The 12761-nt window shown below is 43.2% G+C and overlaps 1 protein-coding gene across 3 annotated transcripts; it reads right to left on the bottom strand.

The window, feature by feature from the left end:
* Positions 1 to 2941: 2941 nt before the first annotated feature.
* LOC134858655 (polycomb group RING finger protein 5-B-like) lies at positions 2942 to 12321 on the bottom strand. 3 transcript variants are annotated; one of them, XM_063874648.1, is made up of 9 exons: positions 12089 to 12321; positions 10155 to 10776; positions 9023 to 9119; positions 8673 to 8728; positions 8118 to 8177; positions 7588 to 7763; positions 7319 to 7417; positions 6365 to 6454; positions 2942 to 3301 (listed from the first exon to the last, which is right to left on the bottom strand). In XM_063874648.1, the coding sequence occupies exons 2-9, from the start codon at positions 10267 to 10269 to the stop codon at positions 3254 to 3256; spliced, it is 741 nt and encodes a 246-aa protein (XP_063730718.1). In that variant the 5' UTR covers positions 10270 to 10776; positions 12089 to 12321; the 3' UTR covers positions 2942 to 3253. The 3 variants fall into 3 exon arrangements, with proteins under 3 accessions (XP_063730718.1, XP_063730720.1, XP_063730719.1); XM_063874650.1 differs by having other exon boundaries at positions 7588 to 7760; XM_063874649.1 differs by having other exon boundaries at positions 12037 to 12260.
* Positions 12322 to 12761: the final 440 nt, after the last annotated feature.

Below are 12761 nucleotides of genomic sequence, written 5' to 3'. Positions count from 1 at the left end.
CCTCTGCTAAGGAGAACAGACCTCTGCTAAGGAGAACAGACCGCTGCTAAGGAGAACAGACCGCTGCTAAGGAGAACAGACCGTTGCTAAGGAGAACAGACCGCTGCTAAGGAGAACAGACCGCTGCTAAGGAGAACAGACCTCTGCTAAGGAGAACAGACTGCTGCTAAGGAGAACAGACCTCTGCTAAGGAGAACAGACCTAAGGAGAACAGACCGTTGCTAAGGAGAACAGACTGCTGCTAAGGAGAACAGACCTCTGCTAAGGAGAACAGACCTCTGCTAAGGAGAACAGACCTAAGGAGAACAGACCGTTGCTAAGGAGAACAGACTGCTGCTAAGGAGAACAGACCTCTGCTAAGGAGAACAGACCTCTGCTAAGGAGAACAGACCTAAGGAGAACAGACCGTTGCTAAGGAGAACAGACCGTTGCTAAGGAGAACAGACCGTTGCTAAGGAGAACAGACCGCTGCTAAGGAGAACAGACCTCTGCTAAGGAGAACAGACCGCTGCTAAGGAGAACAGACCGTTGCTAAGGAGAACAGACCGTTGCTAAGGAGAACAGACCTCTGCTAAGGAGAACAGACCGTTGCTAAGGAGAACAGACCGCTGCTAAGGAGAACAGACCGCTGCTAAGGAGAACAGACCGTTGCTAAGGAGAACAGACCGTTGCTAAGGAGAACAGACCGCTGCTAAGGAGAACAGACTGTTGCTAAAGAGAACGGACCGTTGCTAAGGAGAACAGACCGTTGCTAAGGAGAACAGACCGCTGCTAAGGAGAACAGACCTCTGCTAAGGAGAACAGACCTAAGGAGAACAGACCTCTGCTAAGGAGAACAGACCGTTGCTAAGGAGAACAGACCGCTGCTAAGGAGAACAGACCGCTGCTAAGGAGAACAGACCGTTGCTAAGGAGAACAGACCGTTGCTAAAGAGAACGGACCGTTGCTAAGGAGAACAGACCTCTGCTAAGGAGAACAGACCACTGCTAAGGAGAACAGACCTCTGCTAAAGAGAACAGACCTCTGCTAAGGAGAACAGACCGTTGCTAAGGAGTTGTCTTCCTCTCTTGTTGTTTTGATTTGTCTGACGTAGTTTAGCCAGCAGGAAATGTCCAAATTGACCAATCAGAATCGAGTATTTAATGAAGCTGTGTAATAATTCCTCTGATTGCATTCACATGTTTTACAGGACGAAAAGAGACGTCGAGATGTGTATTCATCTTTACATGCTGTATCACTTTCTCTTTACTGTACTTTAAACTGATCCATCAGACACAGTGTGAACATGCAGCTCCTCTCCGCAGGGCTCTGGTGTCAGCCCCCCCCCCCCCTCCCCCAGCAGGACCTCCCGTGCCATCAGCTGTTTAACTTGTCCGACCTCTGCCTCACTGATATCTGTGTCGAGTGCTGGGATGGTATCAGGGTGAGGTAACATCGGGAAGCTGCAGCCGTGATACACTTCCCGGGAAACTTCCTAAATAAATATCATCAGGTGGGGGGGGACGTGCTGATGAGGTGGAGGATAATTTGCTTATTGGTATTTATTATATGCAGCTTAATGTTCGTGTCTTTTGTGAGGCGCTGTTGGATTCATTATGAAGGTGTGTTGGTAAATATGGATGCAGATTTCTCCTTGATGTAAGTGTTCATCGACCAATGTATCCAACAATATCTTAAAAAGGAACTGTTTACGTTCATTTTCAAGGAAGTTATCCACATATTGAAGGCATTTCTGATTGCTACCAAACCGAGGGCCTTCCTGTAACGTGTGGCATGCAACGTGGACTTGATCGCAGACTAACCATGTGGCCTATGAAGGTCCATCAGTGACATATTGCGAACATGTTTTTCTCACTTTTATTTAATTGTCCCACTCTTACGGACTTACAGCTCGGTTGCGTCGTCATTATTTTGTTCCTGACTATAATTCACAACAACAGAATTAGATAAGGGGATGGGATTTGTGTTAAACTGGTGAACGTTGACCCTCCATATGTGCTTTAGACCGTAAGCAAACCATGATCATTAGCAACCAGGCTTAGCTAAGGTGTTATCTAACTTGTGTGAACGTACACAAGGTGGGTCAGTGTTGTGAGATTTGTCCTCCTTGCCTCCCATTCCTCTTCCACACACTCCCAGTGGGTGTTATGACAGTGCTGTGGGGTCGGCAGCATCCCTGTGTGTCATGTACAGAACCACAGGGACCCCTGGCCTACATAACTCTGCCCTGAAAAAAACAACCACTTACAAGGGCAAGACGAACAGCTGGAAGGACGTGTGTGTGTGTGTGTGTGTGTGTGTGTGTGTGTGTGTGTGTGTGTGTGTGTGTGTGTGTGTGTGTGTGTGTGTGTGTGTGTGTGAGGAAGGTGCACATATGAGCCTGTGAATGTGAGTGTGTGTAAAACTGTCAGAGAATGTGTGTTTGTCCCGTCAGTGTGAGTGCAGACATCCATATGTTCACACATGAAAAGGCGTCAGTGTGGAATGGATGCTTGCATGATAGACTACAGCGTAAAAATAGGTAGTCATGAGGTGTGTGTGTGTGTGTGTGTGTGTGTGTGTGTGTGTGTGTGTGTGTGTGTGTGTGTGTGTGTGTGTGTGTGTGTCATACCTCAGATTCCTGGTTGTTTTTCTGTCTCTTCTTTCATAAATTCAGACCCCAACATATTTCACCTGTGACTGCTTTAATGAGCTGTCTGACCCTCACTAATAAAACATGTCGTACGGGAAGAGTTGCAAGAAGCACTCAGATCCTTTACTTCAGTAAAATTAGAACTTACTGTGGCCTTAAAGTACTCCATTACAATAAACAGCTATCTATACCAAGAGACACTACAGAGTTGATAATCATGTGCTCATATGGATGCATCCTTTGGACCGTTCTCACGTCCAGCCGCTAACAGAGATGGAAGGGTGTAAATGAAGCACAACACCGACCATGAACAGTAGAAAATCAACATTTAATCTACAGAGTTAGACAGGCAAAGTGAAGATATGCTGAAACTTCATTTCTGATCTCAACAGGTTTTTAGGCACAGGGACATACATTTAAAAATATCATATATTATAGCATATATTATTCTATGTAGCATAAAACCTCTTTACCATGACAACGTATGCACTTCATCATTGGCTGTACAAAAATACATTTAAATCTCTTTCTCTGCACGCTGTGGACATGTAGGTGTGTGTGTGTGTGTGTGTGTGGGTGTGTGTGTGTGTGTGTGTGTGGTCTTCTTCTTGCAGCTGTGGTTTAGCCAAAGTCGATCCGTGGTCGATACTCGAGAACCATGGGATATGTCTGAGGGAGAGACACAAGAAATAGAAGCAAAATTAGAGGAAAATAAATCTATCTGGTTTTCTCTTCACACACTTCTGGAGCATAAGAGGAATACTAGAAGGAGTAATAAAGAAAATTCAGAGAAAAAGTCAAATTCAGAACAATAACAAAATTCAGAGAAAATAATTCGTAATTTTGAGAAAAGAAATCCTAATTCTGAGGAACGTAGTAAAAAGAAGTCCTACGGTTTTAGAGACAGAGGTTTGTTAACAGCAACTATCGTATTTGTGCTGCATTCATGTGGAGTCGGTATAATCTGAAATTCAGGCCAGGATTATTCACCCTTCAAGTCGGAAAACCTTTCTGAGACAGAGGTTTGATTAAACGCTCCATGCAAAACCCAGAACACCTCTTGTGTCCGTTATTTGCAAATTTGGACTTAAATCTGTCGAACCCTCTAAAGTCGGAACAACGACCTCCCTTCCCGGATATAGGGCAATGTGAAGGGCAAGTGAATGCACCATTGGCCTTGGCTGGACCCTCCCTCAGATACTGGTGTCATGTGGCATCCTCAGTTTTCCAGAAGTGCTCATCCATTCATCATCGTTGTTAAATAATAGAAATGTCCATCGTGCTACTTTCCTAAAGCACAGAAATACATCAGAGTCCCTTTTCATAAAACATTAACAAGAAAGAAGCTCTTAAAGTGTTTCAGAGCAGCTGGAAAGTGAAAGGAGTGTGTCCTGTTTTAGAGTCTGTCTCCTGTTTCTGGCAGCAGAGCACAGCTGCTGTCATTTCCTCCGGCTGTCTGCATTTTGCTGCATCACGCCTCAGAAAAAATCAACAACACTGGATGCAACCTCACCAGACCGCCCCTGTGCCTCTGCATCTCTGACACTCAGCACTTCTGTCTCCAAACACTTTAATTATACTTCACTAACACACAATCTGTTCAACTGACGGATACTTTTCAGGTTCTGGTTTCAATGAAAGACGTGTTAAATGGTCCAACCTGCAGCAGCAGCAGCAAGCAGGACCGTGCTGTCTAATGATGACGTTTTGCAGAGAATACCCCACAGGAATATGTGGTCAGTAATTCAACTTAATGCAGCTATGTCCTAAAAGTAAAAATTCTGAAAAAAGTAACAATTCCAAGAAGTCTAGATTTTAGAAAATAAGTCATAATTTGGAAAAAGTCCGAATTTTGAGGAAAAATTCAGAATTTTGAGAAGTGTAGATTTTACAAAATAAGTCATAATTATAAGAAAAAAGTAATAATTCTAATTCTGGGAAAAATGCATAGTTCTGAAAGAAGTCCAAATTCTGGAAAAAAGTCAGAATTCTAATTAAAAAGTCCAAATTCTGAGAAGTCAAGATTTGAGGAAATAAGTCGTAACCCTTCTGGTTCTGCAGTAACTTAGCAGTCAAAAGCTGTGAGTGACTAATAAACTTGCTATGATCCTACAGGTATGTGTTTATTATGCGTAATGCTAATATATTCCTCTTCAATGTGAAGGAGAGGCAGGAATAGGGTCTCTTTAACGAGTTTATTGAATGTCGTTGTTAGCGATTGCTATGAGCCTATAGGTCAGGGGTTCAATCATTCAAACTGCTTCATGCTTCTGCAAAACATTTACTTTCTACATATTTGATGGTTGTCCCGCCTCCATCTGTTCCTAAAGTAAGATTGGACGATCCATGGTGTAGTTGGGAACTCTGGGTCAAAGTTATGGATGGATCGAACCTTTTTAACATTAACCACCAACAGTACCAGAACCTAATGACCATATATGGCGTTCCTATAGCCCTTCTTGTGTCTGGGCAGGAACAGGACATGTTCCTCTAATCTAATGAATATTAAATAACCCTATTGCCAATGTGGACTAGATAACTGAACAAGTAACTCAAACAGAAATCCACCCAACTGAGCAAACATCTAAAGGTAATAACCTTCTGTCAGAGTGTGTTCATTACTCCGTCAGGACAGAGACCGGCAGATACATACACGAGTGTATTTATGAAACCCTGTGGTGGTGACCGGAGGGCAGTTTCCTGAGCTGATTAAATGACAGGGTGATGCTTTTCTACGCTCCCATTTGAGAGGCGTCTGTACCCCGTGTTCCTCGGCATCGGGTGGATGAAATGAAGAGTTGACAGGAGGAGGAGACGGATGAGTCGTGTCTTCTTTCTCCACCTCTTACTTCACTGTCAAGCTTCAGATCTGTCTCCGTCACTTCTCTCCTTACCTTGTCCTAAAGCAGACGGCGTTCAAAATAATACCTCCATGCTGTTATCCCCATGACTCATCAGGGGGGGGGGGGGGGGGGGGGGGGGGGCATAAATACTTCTGATGGACGCTCTGTGATTTAGAACAAAGGAGGAAGCACTGCAGAGAGGAACTGCAGCGCTTCCTTCCAACACAATACAAGTACTCAGGTCTTGTACTCGAGTAAAAGTACAAGTACTCAGGTCTTGTACTCGAGTAAAAGTACAAGTACTCAGGTCTTGTACTCGAGTAAAAGTACAAGTACTCAGGTCTTGTACTCGAGTAAAAGTACAATACTCAGGTCTTGTACTCGAGTAAAAGTACAAGTACTCAGGTCTTGTACTCGAGTAAAAGTACAAGTACTCAGGTCTTGTATTTGAGTAAAAGTAGAAGTACTCACATCCTGTACTTGAGTAAAAGTACAAGTACTCAGGTCTTGTATTTGAGTAAAAGTAGAAGTACTCACATCTTGTACTCGAGTAAAAGTACAAATACTCAGGTCTTGTACTCGAGTAAAAGTACAAGTACTCAGGTCTTGTATTTGAGTAAAAGTAGAAGTACTCAGATCTTGTATTCGAGTAAAAGTAGTTCTTCAGTAAAAGTAGAAGTACTTGAACTTCAGCTTGTTCTACAAATAAATACTAAATACATAACACACACACACACACACACACACACACACACACACACACACACACACACACACACACACACACACACACACACACACACACACACACACACACACACACACACACACACACACACACACACACACACACACACACACACACACACACACAGGAAGTGACGCTTACATTCTCTCCGTGCAGCCTCCACCGGGTCATGTAGATGAACTCCAGAGTGTGATCTCTGCCCATGATCTCTCCGTTACACAGCACGTCCAGCTGCAGCAGAGGACATGTGATTAGAAATGAGCTCAGATTAAGCTAGACCTAGGTCAGAAAAACCCCTGAGTGTGTTGCTTTTTAAAGGACAGAGAAAATGATAAGGGGAAATGGAAATCAAACAGCACGAAATGAGAGCAAAGGGGAAGTTCTCTGTGGTGAGGAGTGGGAGGCAGTGCTGAATATGTGAGAGAGTGACAGAGTTTCATTTAAGCTCAACCAACCTCACAACCCCCGGATAAAGCTGGCTGCAAATATAGTTATAGTGGAGTTTGAATGACGTCTGGCTTCTGAGTAGTTAGTCATGTGGAGACACTCAATTACTGGACAAAACAAGGGAGTCAACTGAGAATTTCCTTATTTGAGGAGTCCACTGAAAGCAGTTCCGTAATAAAAGGGATATGCTGTTCTTAAAGGTTACCATCATATGTGAGTAGATTGTGTAGAAGAGTCAATTCATTGGAATTACCCGTGACTACATCAAAAGCTAACATTAGCTAGCAAGTCTGATTGATAGACAGCTAACGTGTGCTAGCCAGTTTGTTAGATAGATAGCATTTACCTACACAGCTAACGTTCGCTAGCTAAGTAGCACACTCAGAGACCCCACAGAGGTATCAGAGTTGTGTTGATGAGATTTTGGGCCATACTGTATGTCATCCTGCAGCCACGAATGAATGACGGTTCCTGTTCTTAGTTGCAGTGTATTATGAATGATCCCAAATAAAATGCATAGTTTACACTGTGCTAGACCAGAGGTCGGGGGCGGGGCTGCAGGAGCTGAATCATGGATGAAGTTAGGAAAGGTTTCTAAAAGTTGTGATATCCATTTTAACTTCAGCTTCGTTTGGTTGAGTATCTTACCTCATAAGAGCTGGGCAGCTGTAGTTTCAGACTGAGGAACTTCTTAATTGTTCCCACTGTGACTCTACTGGAGCAGCGGATGAATCTCTTCATCAAATCCTAATTGGACGAGAAAAAAGAAATCAATTACTTAAATAAAATAATGCTTATTTAATGAGAGGCAGCTACATCTTTTCCTGGAAAAGACCCAAAACTACAAGTGATTTTCAGGTTAATTGATTAACTCAATGATGATTAAGGTATACGTGCTATAATTAAAACGAACCCACCGTGACAGTGGCCTCCGCAGACTGGCCCGTGTTGCGCAGGCAGTCCAGACAGATGGCGATCTGGGGATCTTTCCTGTGGTAATCTTCGTCGTCGCCGCCGTCATCATCATCGCCAGCGCCTCCATAATCGCCCACGACGTCAGGCAGACCGAGCCTCTGGCGCCTCGCGTTTTCTGCTTTAGTGAGAGACCACCATTCATCACTTCTGAGACACTGTACAGTCTACAGTGCTGCCTCAAAACACTTCAAATATCAGCATTTTAAGACGTCAAAATGTGAGTGAAAAAGCCTAAGTATGAGCAGGAAATTCTCCAGATTTACAAAAACAAGCTTAAAATATGAAACAAAACAACCCCTAATCTATTGATTTAATGTCTGCTTCCTCTACTAATGACAGGAAGTAGATAGAAACTGTAAATTAGAAGCAGAACATACATAAAAACAGTCAAATAAGTAAAAGAAAAAACCCTTAAAGTTGGTGGCGAATAAACTATAATTATCAAAACACATACGAATGGAAAACAGCTCACCTTGGCCGTTCTCCCTGGGCTGGTTCTTCTTCCAGAACTCCAGTTCCTGCTGTTCCTCTCCTGGTTTTACATAAACAGGTAAACAGGTGGCATGGAGACACAGAGAAGCATTCACACTGGTCTCCTCTGAAGACAGAAGGGTGATTCTGATACCTCATTAGGTATTTCCTTTAAAACCATAAATCAGAATTGTTATGACGCTTATTTTTACGCCTCTTGGCCGAGCCGCACGGCCTCACTGAAATATACGATGTTTGCTCCGTGTCTCCGCTGCCAGAGCTCCGTCAGCAGCGGGAAGTTATGGAGACGTTAAATTAAAGCACCATCACAGATTAACTTACACATGTTGGCTTCTTGGATCAAACATGCAGAGGAGCACGGGGAGTTGGGATACTGTTTTCTGCTGTAAAGTTAAGACTGTCTGAATGTTCAATAGCTCGAACATGAATCATGTGTTTGCTATTGCTGCCTCGTTTAGTGAACTATTATTCCTACCAGTCATAGTTAAACGTCAAGCTGAGGGGACAGAGTGATGAAAGCATCTGGCAAACTCACTTTCTCTGAGTCCAGGCACCAGCTTGAAAATGATTTCCTCCAGGGTGTTGTCCAACCTGAGAATATGGACAGAGAATCATGTGAAGAGGAGGGTAACGGGATATAAAGTGGAGAGCAGAGGACAAGATAGGTGAAAGAAAGTGCCCAAAAACATGGTGGCAAATGGTTAATCAGAATGAAACTCAAATGAAGGATGTGCTGAATGAGATCAGAGAGAAGCATAAGGTGAAATACATAGATTTGTGGGACTCAAAAAGTGTTGCATTTATCATCTAAAACAGTGGAGGCTTTCTTAGAGATTGACACGAGTGAGAGTCAGTTCAGAGTATGAATAAAAAAGTACACATTACCTGAGCATCTCCAGTGGGTTGGTCTCATGGACTTGAATGCCACATCTAGGACAGTCGTTGCTGTCCTCAAAGTGCTGCACAATGCAGCTCTTACAGACTGCAAACGGAAAACCATCCACATGTTATTGGGGTAAGATAAGGTGCATCTAATTTGAGGAGTTCAAAGAAATAAACTGGAAACAAAACACTGAGAATTTGAAAAATGTCTGCTGGTTAGCAGGTTAGCTCGCTCATTAGCAGGTTAGCTCCCTTGCTGATAGCTTCCAGATAGTTAAGCCACTGACTTGCATGAAAACTGACATGGTTGTACAGTAGGTTAGCTAGCCAGGTAACAGGCTAATGATGTGTTTTTTGGGAATTCTGAACAAACTAGGTGACATTCAATGCATCCCTTGCAGGCGGCATAAGAAACAACAACAACACAGATGTTATTGGGGGAAATAAGAATCTCCAATGGCACTTTTTTGCCAAGACAGCATATTCTTTGCAGGATTTCAAAGTAATAAAACGGAAAAAACACTGAAAAGTTGAGATACATGCCCGTCAGCCTGCTAGTGCGCTCATTGGCAGGTTCGCTTGCTTGCGGAGAGTTAGCTATCTCTTGTGTGGAAGCTGACCTGTTTTATGTTACCTTTGGGTTTCATTTAACTCTTTGCAAGTAAACATTTAGTACATTTTTGGGGTTAAACTACATTCACAGATGTTTTTGATTAGCATCTTTTTCAAGGATTTTAAATAAATGTGTGCTGGATAGCCTGCTAGCTTGCTCACAGGTGGTTTGACAGCTTGCAGATAGTTTGCTCACTCACTCGCACAGAAACTAACACACTTGTACAGTAGATCAGTGAGCTAGCTCACTCATTAGCAGGTTAGCTTGCCTGCATGGGTTTCGTTCCCTCAGTTGGAAACTAACATGGTGGTAAAGCAGGTTAGCTTGAAAGCTCGCTCATTAGCATGTTAGCTTGGTAGCAGAGATTGTGCTTGCTCACTCACTGAACTATCCTGATAAACTTTAATAGGTTTGCCAAAAGCTTTTCATCCAGTTGATCGATGGTTTCAGAAATATCTCCCTGCATCAAAGGGTTTGGTATCTTTCAACTGACAAACATCACAGGTGTGTTGCTTCACTCACAGGTGTGCAGGCACTCGGTGACCGTGGTGGGTTTAATCAGGTAACCTCGACACAGGTAACAGGTGATGAAATGGTTGAAGTCTTTCACCAAGTGCTTCCTTCCTGTAGCAGCCATGTTTGTATTTTAGAGCAGCAGTTTTGAGCAGAAATGGCAGATAGATTACAGTTATAGGTGTGTTTCAGGCGTAAAGGGTTTGGATCCAGGCTGGCTAATGTTAGTCCAGGCTAGTGCATACAGATGTTCACCATCCAAAATGTACGATAGATCCTATTGTGTGAAATCCTGCTCCATGCTTGACTCAATTTCTATTTGGTAATCAGTTTTTCTTTAGAAACACTCAGATCTTATTCCATCTTCACCAACCATGCGAGTCCCATTGAAATAAGGAGAGAGCTTTGCAGTCCAGTTTCAAACTAAATTCCCAGAGCTCCCAGACAGTACGATGTCTCGCTTCGCTCCCGGTCCGAGCCAAAGGGCCATTTTTAATCCACAAGTGGTCAAAGGACAGCTGCCAGAGACTTCTGGGTAGTCATCCTTATTACTCCCATCTGTTCATCCATCGTTATGGTCAGCTGTTGATCCCTTTGTATGTCGTCGGACTGTTTGATGAACTTAAGCTACCTAAATAGAAAATAACAAAAAAAGCAGATATTTAAAACCTTATAGGAATGATAGATAGATACTTTATTGGTCCCAATTAGGGAAATGATTTTGTTACAGAAGCAGCAGTGTGTTCAGACCTTAAAGTACAAATACTCAAAAGGTGGAATAGAATTACAAATTAAAATAAAGATACTATACCAAATATAAACAATGTCAAATATTCTGGATAATTAAAATGATTTAAAAAGTCTAAACTGCAGTAAGTAGGAAATGGAAAGATATATTCATGACGATACACACACAAAGTATAAACACAAAAACCACACAATGCTTTACAGAGGCCCTATTCTAAAATACATGTTATATTCATGTGTGATATTTTACACCCCCCATTAAAGCAGAATAGGACCATCACATTGTAGGTAAGAGGGACATTAATCAGAAATAAAATGCATTGTGTAATAAACACCTTCCAGGTTCAATTGTTTGCTGCATTCTTCATTTTCAGATAATAATCACAGCATTCCAGAAAACATGAAGTGATCAAATAAATGACAAAGACTTTCTTCTGCGAAATTACTTCCATGCTTTTTGGAAATGACACACGAGGTGCACGTAGGTGTTGTGCATGTCAGGTGTGAGAGCACATGCATCTTACTCACTGTCTCAGACACACACACACACACACACACACACACACACACACACACACACACACACACACACACACACACGCGCGCACACACACAGAGACAGAGGAAACAGTGTGTGGGTTACTTCCCTCACACATTCCTGCTTCTCTTCTTTTTGCTAGAAAAATCTGAAGTGCGCAGCTCAGAAATCCACCTCAGTGTCCATCAACCAGGCACGCGCGCACACGCACGCGTGCTATTTATTCGCACGGAGCGGATCTGCTTATCTCATCGTGAAGGCGCGTCACGCACTACGTCACCTGTGTCACAACAACATCAATGGACGCCACAGTGACACACGCCGATATATAATATACGAACACACGAATCGCAGCTGTATCCACACACACACACGCACACGCACGCACGCGCATCGACAGTAAAAGTTGCAGAGCTGCATGACACCGCGACGTAAATACGTGAACGGAGAGCCCACGCGTAAATGTATGTGTGTGTGTGTGTTTTCGTGTGTGTGTGCGTGCGTGTGTGCGTGTGTGTGTGTGTATGGTGAGGCACTTTCTCGATATGGAGTGAAAGAGGGGGAGGAGCTCCAGAAAAGCAGCGTCAAACTTTGTCTGAAACGTACCGCAGCCGCCGGATGAATCCGCTCAGAAAGACCCAGAAATAAAACACCTCACCTCGGCACACTTTCCCCTCTCCGCCCCCCGGAGTTATGGATGCCTCGGCCGGGCAGGAGGCTCCATCATGACGCTGCCGGGTCCTCCGCTTCAGTCTGGTCCGCTGAGAGGAGGAGGGAACACGGAACTGGTCGGCTCGGATCTGCCCCAGTCCGCCCAGCAGCAGCAGAGAGCGGCGGTGGGCGGGGAGCCACCAGCAGCAGGCAGGGAAACTGAAAGCGGTTGTGTAACTGAGCGACTATTGGCCTACAACACACACATTACCATGCACACACACACACACACACACACACCGAGCTCCGTGTCTGCTGTGTGGAGAGGATGCAGTGCAGGCTCTGCAAACAAGAGTACATTTTATTATAAAATACAGTAAGTGATAAACCGTGGTTAAAAGTCACCACATTAACTGAACTATTGCCACTATACAATAATACACTCCTACATTTCAGAGGAAAATATCATACTTTTGACTCTTTTACATTTATAGTTCCTTATATTTTTTATTTAGTTGATTATTGTATTTATTTATAATTATCTTTCATAGTTACTTTGTACATACTATAAAAATGGACAAACTTAAATATACACGATAATATAATAACCATAATAATAAAACACTGTGAAAAGATCCCGAATAATGAGTTCTCTTGACACTTGTTCCCTTTAGTGTTTA

This window comes from Eleginops maclovinus, chromosome 22, assembly GCF_036324505.1.
Source record: "Eleginops maclovinus isolate JMC-PN-2008 ecotype Puerto Natales chromosome 22, JC_Emac_rtc_rv5, whole genome shotgun sequence".
Lineage (NCBI taxonomy): Eukaryota > Metazoa > Chordata > Actinopteri > Perciformes > Eleginopidae > Eleginops > Eleginops maclovinus.
Note: the sequence above shows the minus strand (reverse complement) of the source record. Positions and strands in the feature narration are given on the sequence as shown.

Coding starts and splice junctions, on each gene's coding strand:
- LOC134858655 (XM_063874648.1), bottom strand. CDS start 10,269: ATGGCTGCTACAGGAAGGAAGCACTTGGTGAAAGACTTCAACCATTTC. Junction 8,178..8,672: donor GGTGCCTGGACTCAGAGAAA/GTGAGTTTGCCA, acceptor ATGTAAAACCAG/GAGAGGAACAGCAGGAACTG. Junction 3,302..6,364: donor GGAGGCTGCACGGAGAGAAT/GTAAGCGTCACT, acceptor TCTCTCCCTCAG/ACATATCCCATGGTTCTCGA.